The sequence below is a fragment of the Garra rufa genome, chromosome 1 (assembly GCF_049309525.1).
Source record: "Garra rufa chromosome 1, GarRuf1.0, whole genome shotgun sequence".
In the NCBI taxonomy this organism is placed as follows: Eukaryota; Metazoa; Chordata; class Actinopteri; order Cypriniformes; family Cyprinidae; genus Garra; species Garra rufa.
Window position 1 is genome coordinate 89,374,467 of NC_133361.1, and position 13,385 is coordinate 89,387,851.

The following is a 13,385-nucleotide window of genomic DNA, read 5'->3' on the forward strand; positions in this document are numbered from 1 at the left end:
TATGTTTTTGCCAATTAACGAAACTGAAAAGGTAATAATCAATGGACTATATTCCTTTTAAATTTGCCATAACACAACCTTTGTAAACGTTACACAGCAGCATTGACTAGTTTAATGTGAATTTAATGGCAAGGTATATAAACAGAAAGCATAGTGTTATAAATGAACATTAATAAAATAAAGAATATTATTAATAGATTTACAATGTTAGTAACTTTAGAAAAGCATCATCACATGAGTAAGAAATTCTATTCTATATACAACCCAGATAGCACACATACATTAAACATACAAATACATTTACATTTATCAGATATATTTGTATCAAAAGTGACATACAAATGAGAATCATTCACTCTTTCAAAGATTAACCACAGCATTTGCAGTAAAACCATAGTAAAAACTAAATCAATATTTTTACTACAATAACCGTTTAACAATGACTGTTGCATTAAAACCACAGTAAGTACAAAACTAACCATTACTATAGTATTTGCAGTAAAACCATAGCAACCACATTTATTATGATTTAAAAAAAACTATGGATACTACAGTCATGCTTACCACAGTTTTACTGTAGTATTACTACAATTCAACTATAGTAGAACCATGGCATCAAAACCTTATGAACCCAAAAAAAAAAAAAAACTTGTTTACTACACTTATAGTTGCTACAGTTTTGCTATTGAAAAACCATGGTTAACTGCTCTATAATTATATACACATTTCATAATACTTCTCATTTCAAAGTAGGTTTACAGAAAATGCATTTTTCCAAGGTTACAATGTAAAAAAAAAAAAACTTTAATCAGCCAGAGGTGACTGAGACTTACTGGGAAAGATCTTTTAGCAACAAAGAAATGTCCATATGACAGAATCTCAAAGATAAAGGTAATTATCTATTTTCATTGCCACATCAGAATCTAATCTATCTTCATGGCAAAAACCAATGTACAATATTACAAGAGCTACATGAACACAAAATAAAAACTGAGCAAACACTACAGCAGTTAAAATGTTTTAAGTTATATGATACAAATTTTAAAATCTTTTATGATAAAACATTACTAAAGTCTCCAGTGAAGTGTTCAGTTAAACACAATCATTTAACATTATTAAAGGGTAAGGTCAACAATGTTCAATCCACTTTGTATGTTACAAAGTTGTTAATATATGTAAAAGATTTCTCTGAGATCCCCAGTTTATTTATGAGCAAAACTCTGCTGCATGACGGAAAACGCAGTATTTTGTCATTTTGTTGATGCAAAAAGTGTTTTTGTCAAAATTCATCATTTCATTATGAGTCATCCTGCAGAGTGTTGCTTATAAGTAAAAAGGGATTTATAGGTAAACAGATTTACAGATATTAGAAACACTGCAATAATACAAAGCGGCTTGAAAATGTATACCCTTAAAGGCAATATAAGGATAATATTTCACAGTTTTGTGTGTCCATGTACAGCTGGCATCATCTGAAAACTTGAGTGTTGCCGTCTTCTGAAGTCTTCACAAGTAAGGCTGGATTCGATCTTGAACTGGTGTAACCTCTGGTAACCTTGGGATGGGCATCCAGAGAAAGAAACAGGAAAGCAAAAGGAGAAAGTTTAGCATAGCAGCTTTACATATTATTTCAGACAAAGGATGATTTATTTAAATTACATATAATTGTAGTGCAATGTTTTGAGATGTGTTATGTGAATGCTTGGCTAAAAATGTGTATTTTTATTTAATTTAAACAAAAAGATTGTACCTGACCCCTGGACATTATCAGGAAGACTATTTTAAAGTTAAGGAATAAAATACAAAAAATGTGCTTATATACTTTAGTGGACTTTGATACATTCTCACTATTATCAATAGTCCAGAGTTTTGTAACCTCATTAGAGGCCAAATACTATCGCTGCTGTTGCCCGTATTTGTGTTTATTGTGATCTGGTTTAATCACAATAAGAATTTTTATAGAACCCTTGGTAAATATATTATTTGCCCTCAGTATTCAGGGAACAGACACGGAATGGACTACATATGCCACAGTATAATTTTAAGGGTTAGTTCACCCAAATATGAAAATTCTGTCATTAATTCCTCACTCTCATGTCATTCCAAAACTGTAAGACCTTTGTTCATCTTAAAAACACCAATTAAGATGTTTTGGATGAAATCTGAGAGCTTTCTGACCCTGCATATACAGCAAGGGCCCTGACACGGTCAAGGCACAGAAGGGTAGTAAAAGCATTATTAAAATAGTCCATGTGACATCAGCGATTCAACCTTCATTTTATGATGCTACGAGAGTACCAATTTAGTTTCTTTTGTGCACAAAATTACTCTCAGAGTTTCATAAAACTACAGTTGAACCACAGATGTCACATGGACAATGTCAACAATGTCATTACTACCCGTCTCTGTCTTGGTGGTACCCTTGCTGTCTATGCAGGGTCAGAAAGCTCTTGGATTTTATCAAAAATATCTTAAATTGTGTTCAGAAGATGAAAGGAGGTCTTACGGGTTTGGAACAACATTAGCGTAAGTAATTAATGACAGAATGTTCATTTTTAGGTGAACAAGCCCTATAAGTGGGAGGTACATCATAACTGTAATGTGCACTTCCTTTCAAAAGTTTACGTCTTTGAAATAAGACACTTCTGCTCACCAAGGCTGCATTTATTTGATCAAAAATGAAGTAAAAACAATAATATTGTAAAATATTATTACAAATTAACAGATTTTTGTGAATATATTGTGAACTTAATTTCTTTTTATCAAAGCTGCATTTTCAGCATCTTTACTCCAGTCTTCAGTGTGACATGATCCTTCAGAAATCATTCTAATTTGGTGATTTGCTGCTGAAAAAACATTTTTAATTTCTAATTATCAATGTCTTATCATTATCAATTATCAAAAGTTAAAGGAAACTAAATAAATGCTGTAAATGAAAAAAAAGAAAAAAATATATATATTTTTATTCATCAAAATATCCTCTTGCTTAAACTCAAACACATGATTAATGATTTCTGAAGGATCATGTGACCCTGAAGACCGGAGTAAAGATACTGAAAATGTAGCTTTGCATCACAGAAATAAATTAGTTCTCTAACTATATTAAAATAGAGAACAATCATTTTAAATTATATTAAATTTACAATATTACTGCTTAACTGTATTATTTATCAAAATACACAAAGCTGTGGTGGGCAGAAGAAACTTTACCATACCAAAACTTACGAAACAGTAGTGTATGTTTGATATTTTACTTACTAGATCATTGGTTTACAGTACTTTGGAGAAGAAGGTTCACTCTGAGTCTGCTGATCTGCCACAGGCCATCATCATGGAAGAATCTAGGAACAAAACATGCAATTTGTCACAGAGACCACAATATTTAGTATGCAGTTGCTGGTTTATTAGAAGGTTAAACAAGTTAAAGTACAGGTACAATGCAGAAAAAAAGAATACATAATATACTACAATTATATAACAATATGTTTTTAGTGTTAAGTAGTTACATTTGGATGTGAAAAGCTTCTTAAAATTACTATAATAAATAAATATTAATTTAGCAAAATAATTTAACAGACACATGGTTATATAGGTTAAATATATTGTGTGAAAAATGCATATTAAGTTATTTTTATGAGCTTCTTCGGTTCACCTGTATTTCCTGCTTCTGTCAGCAGCTCTATTCAGACATTTTGAAAACTTGGAGCTTCCCTTCTGTTGTGGAGGCTTTATTTCTGTCCTCCTGAAAGAACATATTTTGTCAGTATGTGTTTACCTTACAAGATCAAGAAGCATTTTCACTTGTTTTCAGCCATTTAGGTTCAATAAATGAGCCTACTTCCAATAACCCACAGACAATCTGTCAGCAAAAAAAATAAATAAATAAAAATAAAAAAAGTTTCATAAGCAAGAGCTCAATCTCTAGAGTTAGCATACCTCATCTGTGAGATGCTAACAAACTTTTTCGAAGACATTAAACCATTTCTACGAAGTAAATATTCAACAGAAACGAGTCAATTACAAGTAAGGAACAGTTATATGTAATACTTGTGTGATTTTAAGCACTAAACTTACCTAAAAGCAGCGACGACGACAACAGCAGCGAGAGACGGAGTTTTGTGTCAGGTGTCTTGCTGCCGCCCCGTTTCCATGGCAACCTCTCCAGCGTAAACTTAGATATTCAACATATTAAAATACGTCAAAGTCACGCAGTATTTACAAAAGTAAACATCTAGAATTGAATCATTACATTATTAATCTAGTTTCATTTAATCATTATCCAATCATGAATTTAAAACAGATTTTTAGTTTAAAAAGGAACCGCAACAATAACGTTAGCATGGCTCACCGTAGAGACGGAGACTTTCTGGCAGCCTGAAACAGTGAAAAACACGATGAAAAACGTTAGTTAGGACAAAGCAGTGTAACACTACTGAAATAAAAACTAAAAACAAACTCTGAACTAAGCTTTTTGCTGCTCAGCGTCTAACGTTAGCTCGTCCCCTCAGAAAAACTACTGGAAACACAGTAATCCGTTAACGTTAGCTTAACAAGTAAAAGTTATTTGGAAATGAGCCCAATTCTCAAGTTGGGCTCAAGGCAAAGTCTTTTTACCTGTACTACAGTGCACCAAGCGCCTTATTAGTTATAAAGTGTCACGGAATTAACAAAATATATTTTTTCCAATTTAACTCAAGTGAAAACTTACCTGAAAGCCACGGATGTCGCCGGAGGTGTAGCCATCTTTCTGGTGGGTTGCTAAGAGACGAATAACCGTACAAATTCAAACAGAAAAGTGCGGCATCGGCCTTTTGTCGTGAGCCGACTCAGAGCCGATGTTTGATGAGCTGGCAAAATAGAGCAGTGACTGAATTACACCCGCCTACGCCTGGCCGATCCTTTTTAGATCTAGAGTTTATGAGGCCGACGTTCTGTTCACGGGCCGACGTCGGCCCGACGTATGTGTGCTGTCTGGGAACATTTCTATGATGTGTTTGTGATTCTAGAGAGCAGTGCACCAATGGGACTTTTATTTTGCTCTGGTGATGTGACGTCATAAATATGCGCTGCACTCCTCATCTGTTGTCAGTCGCTTGAAGAAAGGTTTGTGCTTTTAAAGTTTTTAAACCAATGGACATTGTTGCATCAATTAAAGCGTTTTACAAGCCATGTAAAATAAATGCATCATTATTAAATATAACGTAATGCTTTATCTAGTGTTACTTAAAATTTAGTAACAGAGAAGGTAAGTTTCATTTCGCTTTCTATATCATGAATCAATTGTGTGATGATGAGAGAAACTGAGAATCCGAATCATTTGAATCGAATCATTTGTGAAATGATTCAGTGATTCGATTCAGCGGCACGTGGACTACAAACCACAACAACAAACACAAACAAGTGGAATCACAACCGAGAATGATTTCATTCAAGTTTAATATATTAGATATGATGTACAAATAATTGAATACCAAATATAAATCAAAATAGCTTAAAATTATAATCTAAATATGAACCTTTGATGTTATTTGTATATATTTTATACTTTTTATATACAAGTCTATTAACTCTCTGACTGTCTTTGTAGTGCACTGACTACTAAACTAGGAGCTGATTGAGACACACAGAGATCTAGTTTGCATAGATTTTTCTTTCTAATAATTATTCTCATCTTAAACAGGACACAGTGGACAAACACACAGAAAAACTCCTGGAGAATCAACAGAGATCCATGTGACACACTATTATAAAGATGGAGTTTATTAAAGAGGAGACTGAAGACATGAAGATTGAAGAAACATTCAGAATCAAACATGAAGATACTGAGGAACAAACAGGTTGGTTTTTATTCTCAAAGCTGAACTCATTCATTTGATCCTTATTAAAATTAAAACATATTTGTGTAACATTAAACACAGTATCTACTTTTGATTAGAAAACAATGAAAGCGGTATCTGACAAAAAAACGTTATTTTGCTTGAAGCAAACAATGACACTTCAGTTTTTAACTTGACATTTGTTTTATTAAGTGATTTTTCTGCTATCATCAAAAGTGTGATATTAAAATGTAAATAGCAGTGAATGTTCATTACAACAAGCAATAAATAGTCATATTTCAGAAACACCAGTCTGTAGCTTGTTAACTGAAGATGCAGGACAGCCACCTAGTAGTGCATTACAATAGTCCAGTCTAGACGTCATGAATGCATCAAATAACTGTTCTGCATCTGAAACAGGTAACATGTTCTGTAATAGTTACTCATTTTGTATTTTAAATATGAAATGATGTTACATGTACTTTGTTACTCTCCAACTCTGGAGCCAAACAATAAAATAGAAACCGAAAATCTCTCATCGTAACCTTTGTGAGTTTAATTAGGAAATATTTCTTACTTGAATTCTGCTTTTAAATTCTCTAACGTGAAGATGAACATGGCAGATTATGTGTGGGTTTTTTAAAAGGAGTGTTTTTTTTATCATTATATGGTAGTTGTGATAAAAGCACAACAATATACATGTTACAAATAATTGTTTTTAATTATAGCTATAATTAATGATTAAAATTGGAAGGAAATGTGTTTAATAGAGACAGATCAGTAGCAGTATTTGTCTCAATGAGACTGGTCTTCATAAACAATTGGCTACTTGGTAAAAAGATGCCAATAAGCCACATATTTTAAATGTACAATCTTTATGTTTTCTTACATTAATTTGAAGATTCAATGTGAAATTGTTTATTGTCAAATAGTTTTTTAATTAATTGACAGCATTAGTCTAAGTGTTTTGATGTCTGTTGCTTCGTGCCTTTAAAGGAGAACTCCGGTGTGATTTTGACCTAAAGTGTATTGAATCATGATACCGAGTGTGAACGTACCTTGCATATCTCATCTCGGTTTGTGTCCAGCAGTCCGAAATCTGGGGTCAGTTAGCCGATGCTCACAACAGGTTGTCAATGAGAGTCAACAGGGCATCGGAAAAGCCATGTAAATAAATCACTGTTTTACGCCATTTACGAGGCACAAAGTAGCTCCACACTTCATTGGTAGACTTCCAAGGGCCTTGACATTTAAAACGAGACATTGAGAACTCAGAAAAAGCACCGGTAGTTTATTTACAAGTAGATTTATACAGACATTTTCCACCAGGAACAGACCGGTTGCCGCCATCTTGAATTTAGTCACGATAAGTCGAGTGTCGAGCACGAAGGAAACTACAACCTGATACGTTGATAACCTGATAAATTCCTTGGTGCTCGACACTCGACTTATCGTGACTACATTTAAGATGGCGGCGACCGGTCTGTTCCTGGTGGAAAATGTCTGTATAAATCTACTTGTAAATAAACTACCGGTGCTTTTTCTGAGTTCTCAATGTCTCGTTTTAAATGTCAAGGCCCTTGGAAGTCTACCAATGAAGTGTGGAGCTACTTTGTGCCTCGTAAATGGCGTAAAACAGTGATTTATTTACATGGCTTTTCCGATGCCCTGTTGACTCTCATTGACAACCTGTTGTGAGCATCGGCTAACTGACCCCAGATTTCGGACTGCTGGACACAAACCGAGATGAAATATGCAAGGTACGTTCACACTCGGTTTCATGATTCAATACACTTTAGGTCAATATCACACCGGAGTTCTCCTTTAAACTGCTGTTTACTTACATTTTTCTTATTTGACCTCAGACCTGATGACACTGAAAGAGGAGAGTCAAGAACTCAATGAAACAGAAGAGAAAGATCAAAATGAGAAACATGATTTCAAAACTGAAGAAAGATCAATTAGTTGCTCACAGAATAAAAAAAATCCTCACCAGAAATAAATCAAAAAACACAAAGTACAAACCTTAATTCTAACATGAGAATTCAGACTGGAGAGAGACCTTACAGCTGCCAACAGTGTGGGAAGAGTTTTATCTTAAGTGGACATCTTAACAGTCACGTGAAAATTCACATTGAAAAGAAGCTGGTAATATACCCTCAGTGTGGAAAGAGTTTTACAAAGAAAAAATACCTTACTGTCCACATGAGAATTCACACTGGAGAGAAGCCTTACTCCTGCAAACTCTGTGGGGAGAGTTTCTCACGAAAAGGAGTTCTTGAGACTCACATGATAATTCACACCGAAAAAAAGCCGTTCATATGCCCTCAGTGTGGAAAGAGTTTTACAACGAAAAATAACCTTACTGTTCACGTGAGAACTCACACTGGAGAGAAGCCTTTCATCTGTAAACTGTGTGGGAATAGTTTTACACAGAAACAATACCTTACTGTCCACATGAGAATTCACACTGGAGAGAAGCCTTTCATCTGCAAACAGTGTGGGAAGAGTTTCTCACGAAAAGGTGTTCTTAAGACTCACATGATAATTCATACCGATAAGAAGCCATTCATATGTCCAGAGTGTGGAAAGTGTTTTACACTGAAAGGTACGCTTGATAACCACATGAAAATTCACACTGGAGAGAAACCTTTTACCTGCCCTCAGTGTGGAAAGAGTTTCTCATATAAAACAAGTCTTGATGTTCACTTGAGCATTCACACTGGAGCGAAACCTTACACCTGTGAACAGTGTGGAAAGAGTTTCACGCATAAAGTAAACCTTAAGGTTCACATGACAGTTCACACTGGAGAGAAACCGTACAAGTGTGTTCATTGTGAGAAGAGTTTCACATGTCAGAGCAACATGAAACGTCATTTGCAAACTCATTCTGGAAAGGAAGTGCCATTTTCTTCAATGCAAGAAGTTTAGAAAAAGGAGCAATTTCTAGAATCATTTGCTCATTCATTTTGAAAGACATTCAAGTGTAGTCAAAGTAATAAAAACAAGAGTGTAATGAGAAAAAAGCTGTGTGAAATCAAGGATGTTCACACCAAAGCTAAATGTGGGATACATTTGATCACTTTCATGCATCCTTCATCTCTTTTTGTTTATCATAAGGCTTTTTTTTTGTACTGTGGCCATACCTGATCATCTGCTTTACTGTAATTTCAAATATTAAGTGATTCCAGTAGATTCCCTCAAAGTGTGACTATGACGAGTATGTCACTCAATTCCATGTGTGGATTTCTCTGTATCAAAATATTAGACAAACTTTTACCTTGCTGCATACCTGCAAACTTGTCGCTTTTCGGCGATAATCGCCGTTTTCATTGTCAATTGGGTCATTCACGTGAATCGTGTAGAACCGGAGAGTTTTGGTAGGGAGGGAGGGGGGGGGGGTTGGGCTTGACATCTGGGCCGATCGGAATCTCAACTGAGCTTGCGCCTGTCAAGAGAGGGAGGTGGGGGTGGGCTTGCGTGCCATGTAGGCCATTATTGGACAATTCTTATAAATGACATTTTTCCTGGACCAATCTCAGCGCTTGCTTCAGTATCTTGAAACACACTGCCATCTGTGTTCGCGCCTGTCAAGAGACACCTGACCTAATGTGGAAACTGATGGAATGATGGAAATTGAAATGACCGTATGCACGGAGCGTTCTTTAGAACTTCTGCATGAAGATAAGCAGCTCGTAAACTTCCGCTAAAGCTAATTTTATATGTGCTATATATTAGGTGAACACTCTTGAGACTCATCTACTGCCTCGTTCTTATCAGAAACTGAGAAAAATGATAATTGCAACATTATAAACAATGTTAGCGGCGTGAACATTCAGTTTACTATTATTTAACAACATATCATTTAAATGCGGAGCCTGGTAATCCCGTACTCTCTGTATCTGCATAGTTGTACATTTAAATACTGACAGCTAAACACTGTCATAACGTGTTTAGGCTAACGTTAGCTAGCAAGCCATATTTCTCTTCAAGGACATCTTAATCGTATTCTTGATAATCACTAACTTGCCTTCAAAGTCATGAACACATTTTTAAAATCTTATCACAATATTTTAAAGCCTTTATTATTTTCCAACTCTACAGTTGTGAAATAAAATGTACTTCAAGGACTCATTTTTCATTCATAAAAAACTGCATCGGACAAAATGACTTTTCGCAGAAAACAACTTTTTTTTTTAATAATATGGAATTACCCATATAACCAATAGATGGCAGCAGAGGATTATTTATTATGCAGCTGCCTTTTAAACTCCCTACATTTTTCAAGACAGCTTTCTTTTTTATTTATTATACAATATCTAGTATAATAAATTGTAGTAATTGTGTGTGTGTGTGTGTATATATATATATATATATATATATATATATATATATATATATATATATATATATATTATAGCAAGTGCAGAAAGACATTAAGCTCACACACAAACAGCCTATAAGGGTGAATTATTTAAATACTTATATATAGTTCACTACAAACTACGTTAAATATTGATGGTATAAAAAATAAATAATGCACTCAATGTGAATCGATAATTCCTATATATTGAAATATTTCATATAATTTAATAACTACATCTTTTAAGTTTTATCTTGAACTGTAAAATATATTACATAGTTTGTGAATGTTTTTCAGTTTCCCTCCATGGCGTTTGCGTGCGTGTGTGTGTTTGTGAAACCCTTGTCCAGGCTAAGAAGGAAAAAAAATAATGTTTTTCAGTAAACCCCCCCCCCCCCCCTTCCAGAGACTGTCACCTTTTTTTCTCTGATGAGTTTGCAGGTCTGTTGCTGGGAAAAGCAACAATGTAACTGGAAGATTATAAATTAATTGACATAAACTGAACAAAATGACTTGTTCCCATTGATTTTAAAGGTCCACTGAAGTGCCTTGAAACACGCAGCGTTATTCTATGTGGTGACGTACTTTTAACTGAAACAAAAACATATTGCCCAGCCCCGCCCACTAATTTTGAATAGCCAATAGCGCTCCATTAATATCTGCTCGGGCCAGAGCCGTTGAGCTCGTAAAGCCGCATTTGTAAGCTTATGACAGCCACAGACTAATAAATTACCCCACAAATTCAATATGAAACTTGCTAAAACCAAATAGTGCTCATAATCATGCTGAGGCTGTGTAATTTAATACATGCTGTCCGTACATATGAGCGCATATGATCTCCTCCGGGTTAATGCGTCTCTGTGTAGGGGGCGGGACATTACGGACTCTAGAGAGCATTTGATTGGACAGAACGTTTGATGAGAAACTGAAGTGCACGGTGATATCATCCAAATCCTTGATTCATATTGGAGGAAGTGACAAGACTGTAAGTTTTGACTGTTCATATCTTGTAAACGCGAATTTTGTCTTTGTTTTGCAGCACACTAGTTTATAGATAACCTTAAGGCTAATATATTCATACTAAAAGCCAAAAAACTTTAATTTTGATTTCAGGGGGACTTTAAGTGTATTTTAGCTAATTGTTTAGTTGATCTCAATTTACTGTTGTAATATCTGTTTACGTTTATGGACTTTATCAGAAGCATTGAAATATTATTCTAGGTTTGTGCAGGTCTGTTTTTTAATCTGCACAGTTCATTCTTTGTTGTACTTTCAGTAGCCTGTATGTACAGTAAATATTATTACTATTTCCTTTATAATTCATTTGCTACAATAAACAATCCTAAGCAGTTGGCCTTCATTCATTTTCTTGTTAATTATACATTAAAGAAAGTATTTTTAAAAAATTGATTAATCAGTTGTATTCAGCAGTAACACATTTTCATACCCCTCCTCCATCTATGCACAAATAGCTTCTCATCAGCCGATTTTATTTATTTTCTTTTGGCTACCCAGCCAAGCTACATTATACAACTCATAACTTTAAGCACATACTTCAAACACTTCTCATTCATTCTCATTTGCACAGCATTTTTTTCTGTTGCCAAATTACACAGTTCGGTCATACACTGTTCACACAGTGTGTAAAACTTTTCACTTTTTGCACTTTCAGCCCCTACAATCTCAGTACTTTAAGAACCTATCAGCTCTTGTCTTGATTTCATGATGTGGTCCACTTCTTTTTGTACAGCTTATAGCCTTATATCACTTACCTTCATAGTGTCACGACTATATGCAACACAGAGGTTAGAATTAAATGAAAGTTCTTTAATAAAATCCACAAAGGGTAATCAGGGGAACATATATCCAATACAATATAAAGACATTTAAGACAAACAGTAACAAAGAAAGGTGAAAAATAAGGCAAAATCAGTCCGTAAACTTGATATAACTCCCCTTTCCCAGAGGGTACATCTCACGCAGTAACATAATCAACTGGGGAGGGGGATTGGCCCCCTGGAGGCTGCTAACTGAGGGAGACATAGAAGGTCTCTAGGGCAAATCAAGGACCTCAAAGAGCCATGGCAGATCAGTGAGCTTTGGGAGCCAAGACAAATCAGGGTACTTTAGGGGCCATGGTGGATCAGAGAGCTTGGGGGAGCCATGACAGATCAGCGTACTCAAGGGGCCTTGACAGATCCAGGTGCTGCCCGGGGGGCCATGGTGGATCAGGGTGCTGCTTGGGGGGCCATGGTGGATCAGGGTTCTGCCTGTGGGGCCAGGGTGGATCAGGGTGCTGCTTGCGGGGCCATGGTGGATCAGGGTGCTGCTTGGGGGGCCATGGTGGATCAGGGTGCTGCCTGTGGGGCCAGGGTGGATCAGGGTGCTGCTTGGGGGGCCATGGTGGATCAGGGTGCTGCCTGTGGGGCCAGGGTGGATCAGGGTGTGGCTTGGGGGGCCAGGGTGGATCAGGGTGCTGCTTGGGGGGCCATGGTGGATCAGGGTGCTGCCTGTGGGGCCAGGGTGGATCAGGGTGCTGCTTGCGGGGCCATGGTGGATCAGGGTGCTGCTTGGGGGGCCATGGTGGACCGGGGAGCCATGGTGCATCAGGGAGCTGTACAGACAGTTCGGGGAGCCATTGTTGAATTACAAAAGCTCGGGAAGCCTTGGCGGAGCAAACCGTTTAGGAAGACATGGTGGATCATGAAACTTGGAACGCCATGGTGGAGCAGCCTATATGGCCTTGGCCTCAGCACTCAGCCCGGCCCTTAACCACTTACCAAACTGACATTCAATTCACTTTTAAGGCGAGACACGGCAGGCAAAAACATCGTTTTTTTTTTTATTGGTCAATTTTAAGATTTTTGGATATTTGTCTTCAATAACATGTCTTCTTTTAGACTTGTGGTGAAAAAAAGTCTGAAATACACATTTAGTTCTTTATTTTACTGCACTTTGTCTGTTTGCGTCTGTAGATTTCTCATAAATTCAACAAAAGTTGGCGTTCTAAATCAACATGCTGCTCCGCGATCTCTGCCTGTACCCAGTCATCACGTAAACTGCTGGAAAGCTCTCTCTCTTCTGTACAATGCTGTCGAATCCAAATATGGTCATTTCCTTTTTATCAGCAACCAATCGTGAAAGTACAAGAGGGGATTTAACTCTAAATGCGCAATCTCATTGGCTGAAGATAATTTCTGACAACG

At 36.2% G+C, this 13,385-nt stretch overlaps 1 protein-coding gene and 1 long non-coding RNA gene across 2 annotated transcripts in view; one reads left to right on the forward strand and one right to left on the reverse strand.

Annotated features, from left to right (window-relative positions):
* On the reverse strand, positions 1-4,978 carry LOC141340326 (uncharacterized). The gene is made up of 6 exons (XR_012356562.1): positions 4,709-4,978; positions 4,349-4,374; positions 4,075-4,171; positions 3,653-3,742; positions 3,259-3,341; positions 1-1,555 (listed from the first exon to the last, which is right to left on the reverse strand). It is a non-coding gene; the product is annotated as an uncharacterized lncRNA (long non-coding RNA).
* Positions 4,979-5,686: 708 nt separating this feature from the next.
* The window catches only part of LOC141340133 (uncharacterized), a 42,904-nt gene continuing 35,205 nt past the window's right edge, over positions 5,687-13,385 (forward strand). The window contains exons 1-2 of the mRNA XM_073845064.1: positions 5,687-5,837; positions 7,682-8,717. Coding sequence (XP_073701165.1) covers positions 7,854-8,717 — 864 coding nt within the window. The 5' untranslated portion in view covers positions 5,687-5,837; positions 7,682-7,853. The remainder of the gene's footprint in view (positions 5,838-7,681; positions 8,718-13,385) is intronic.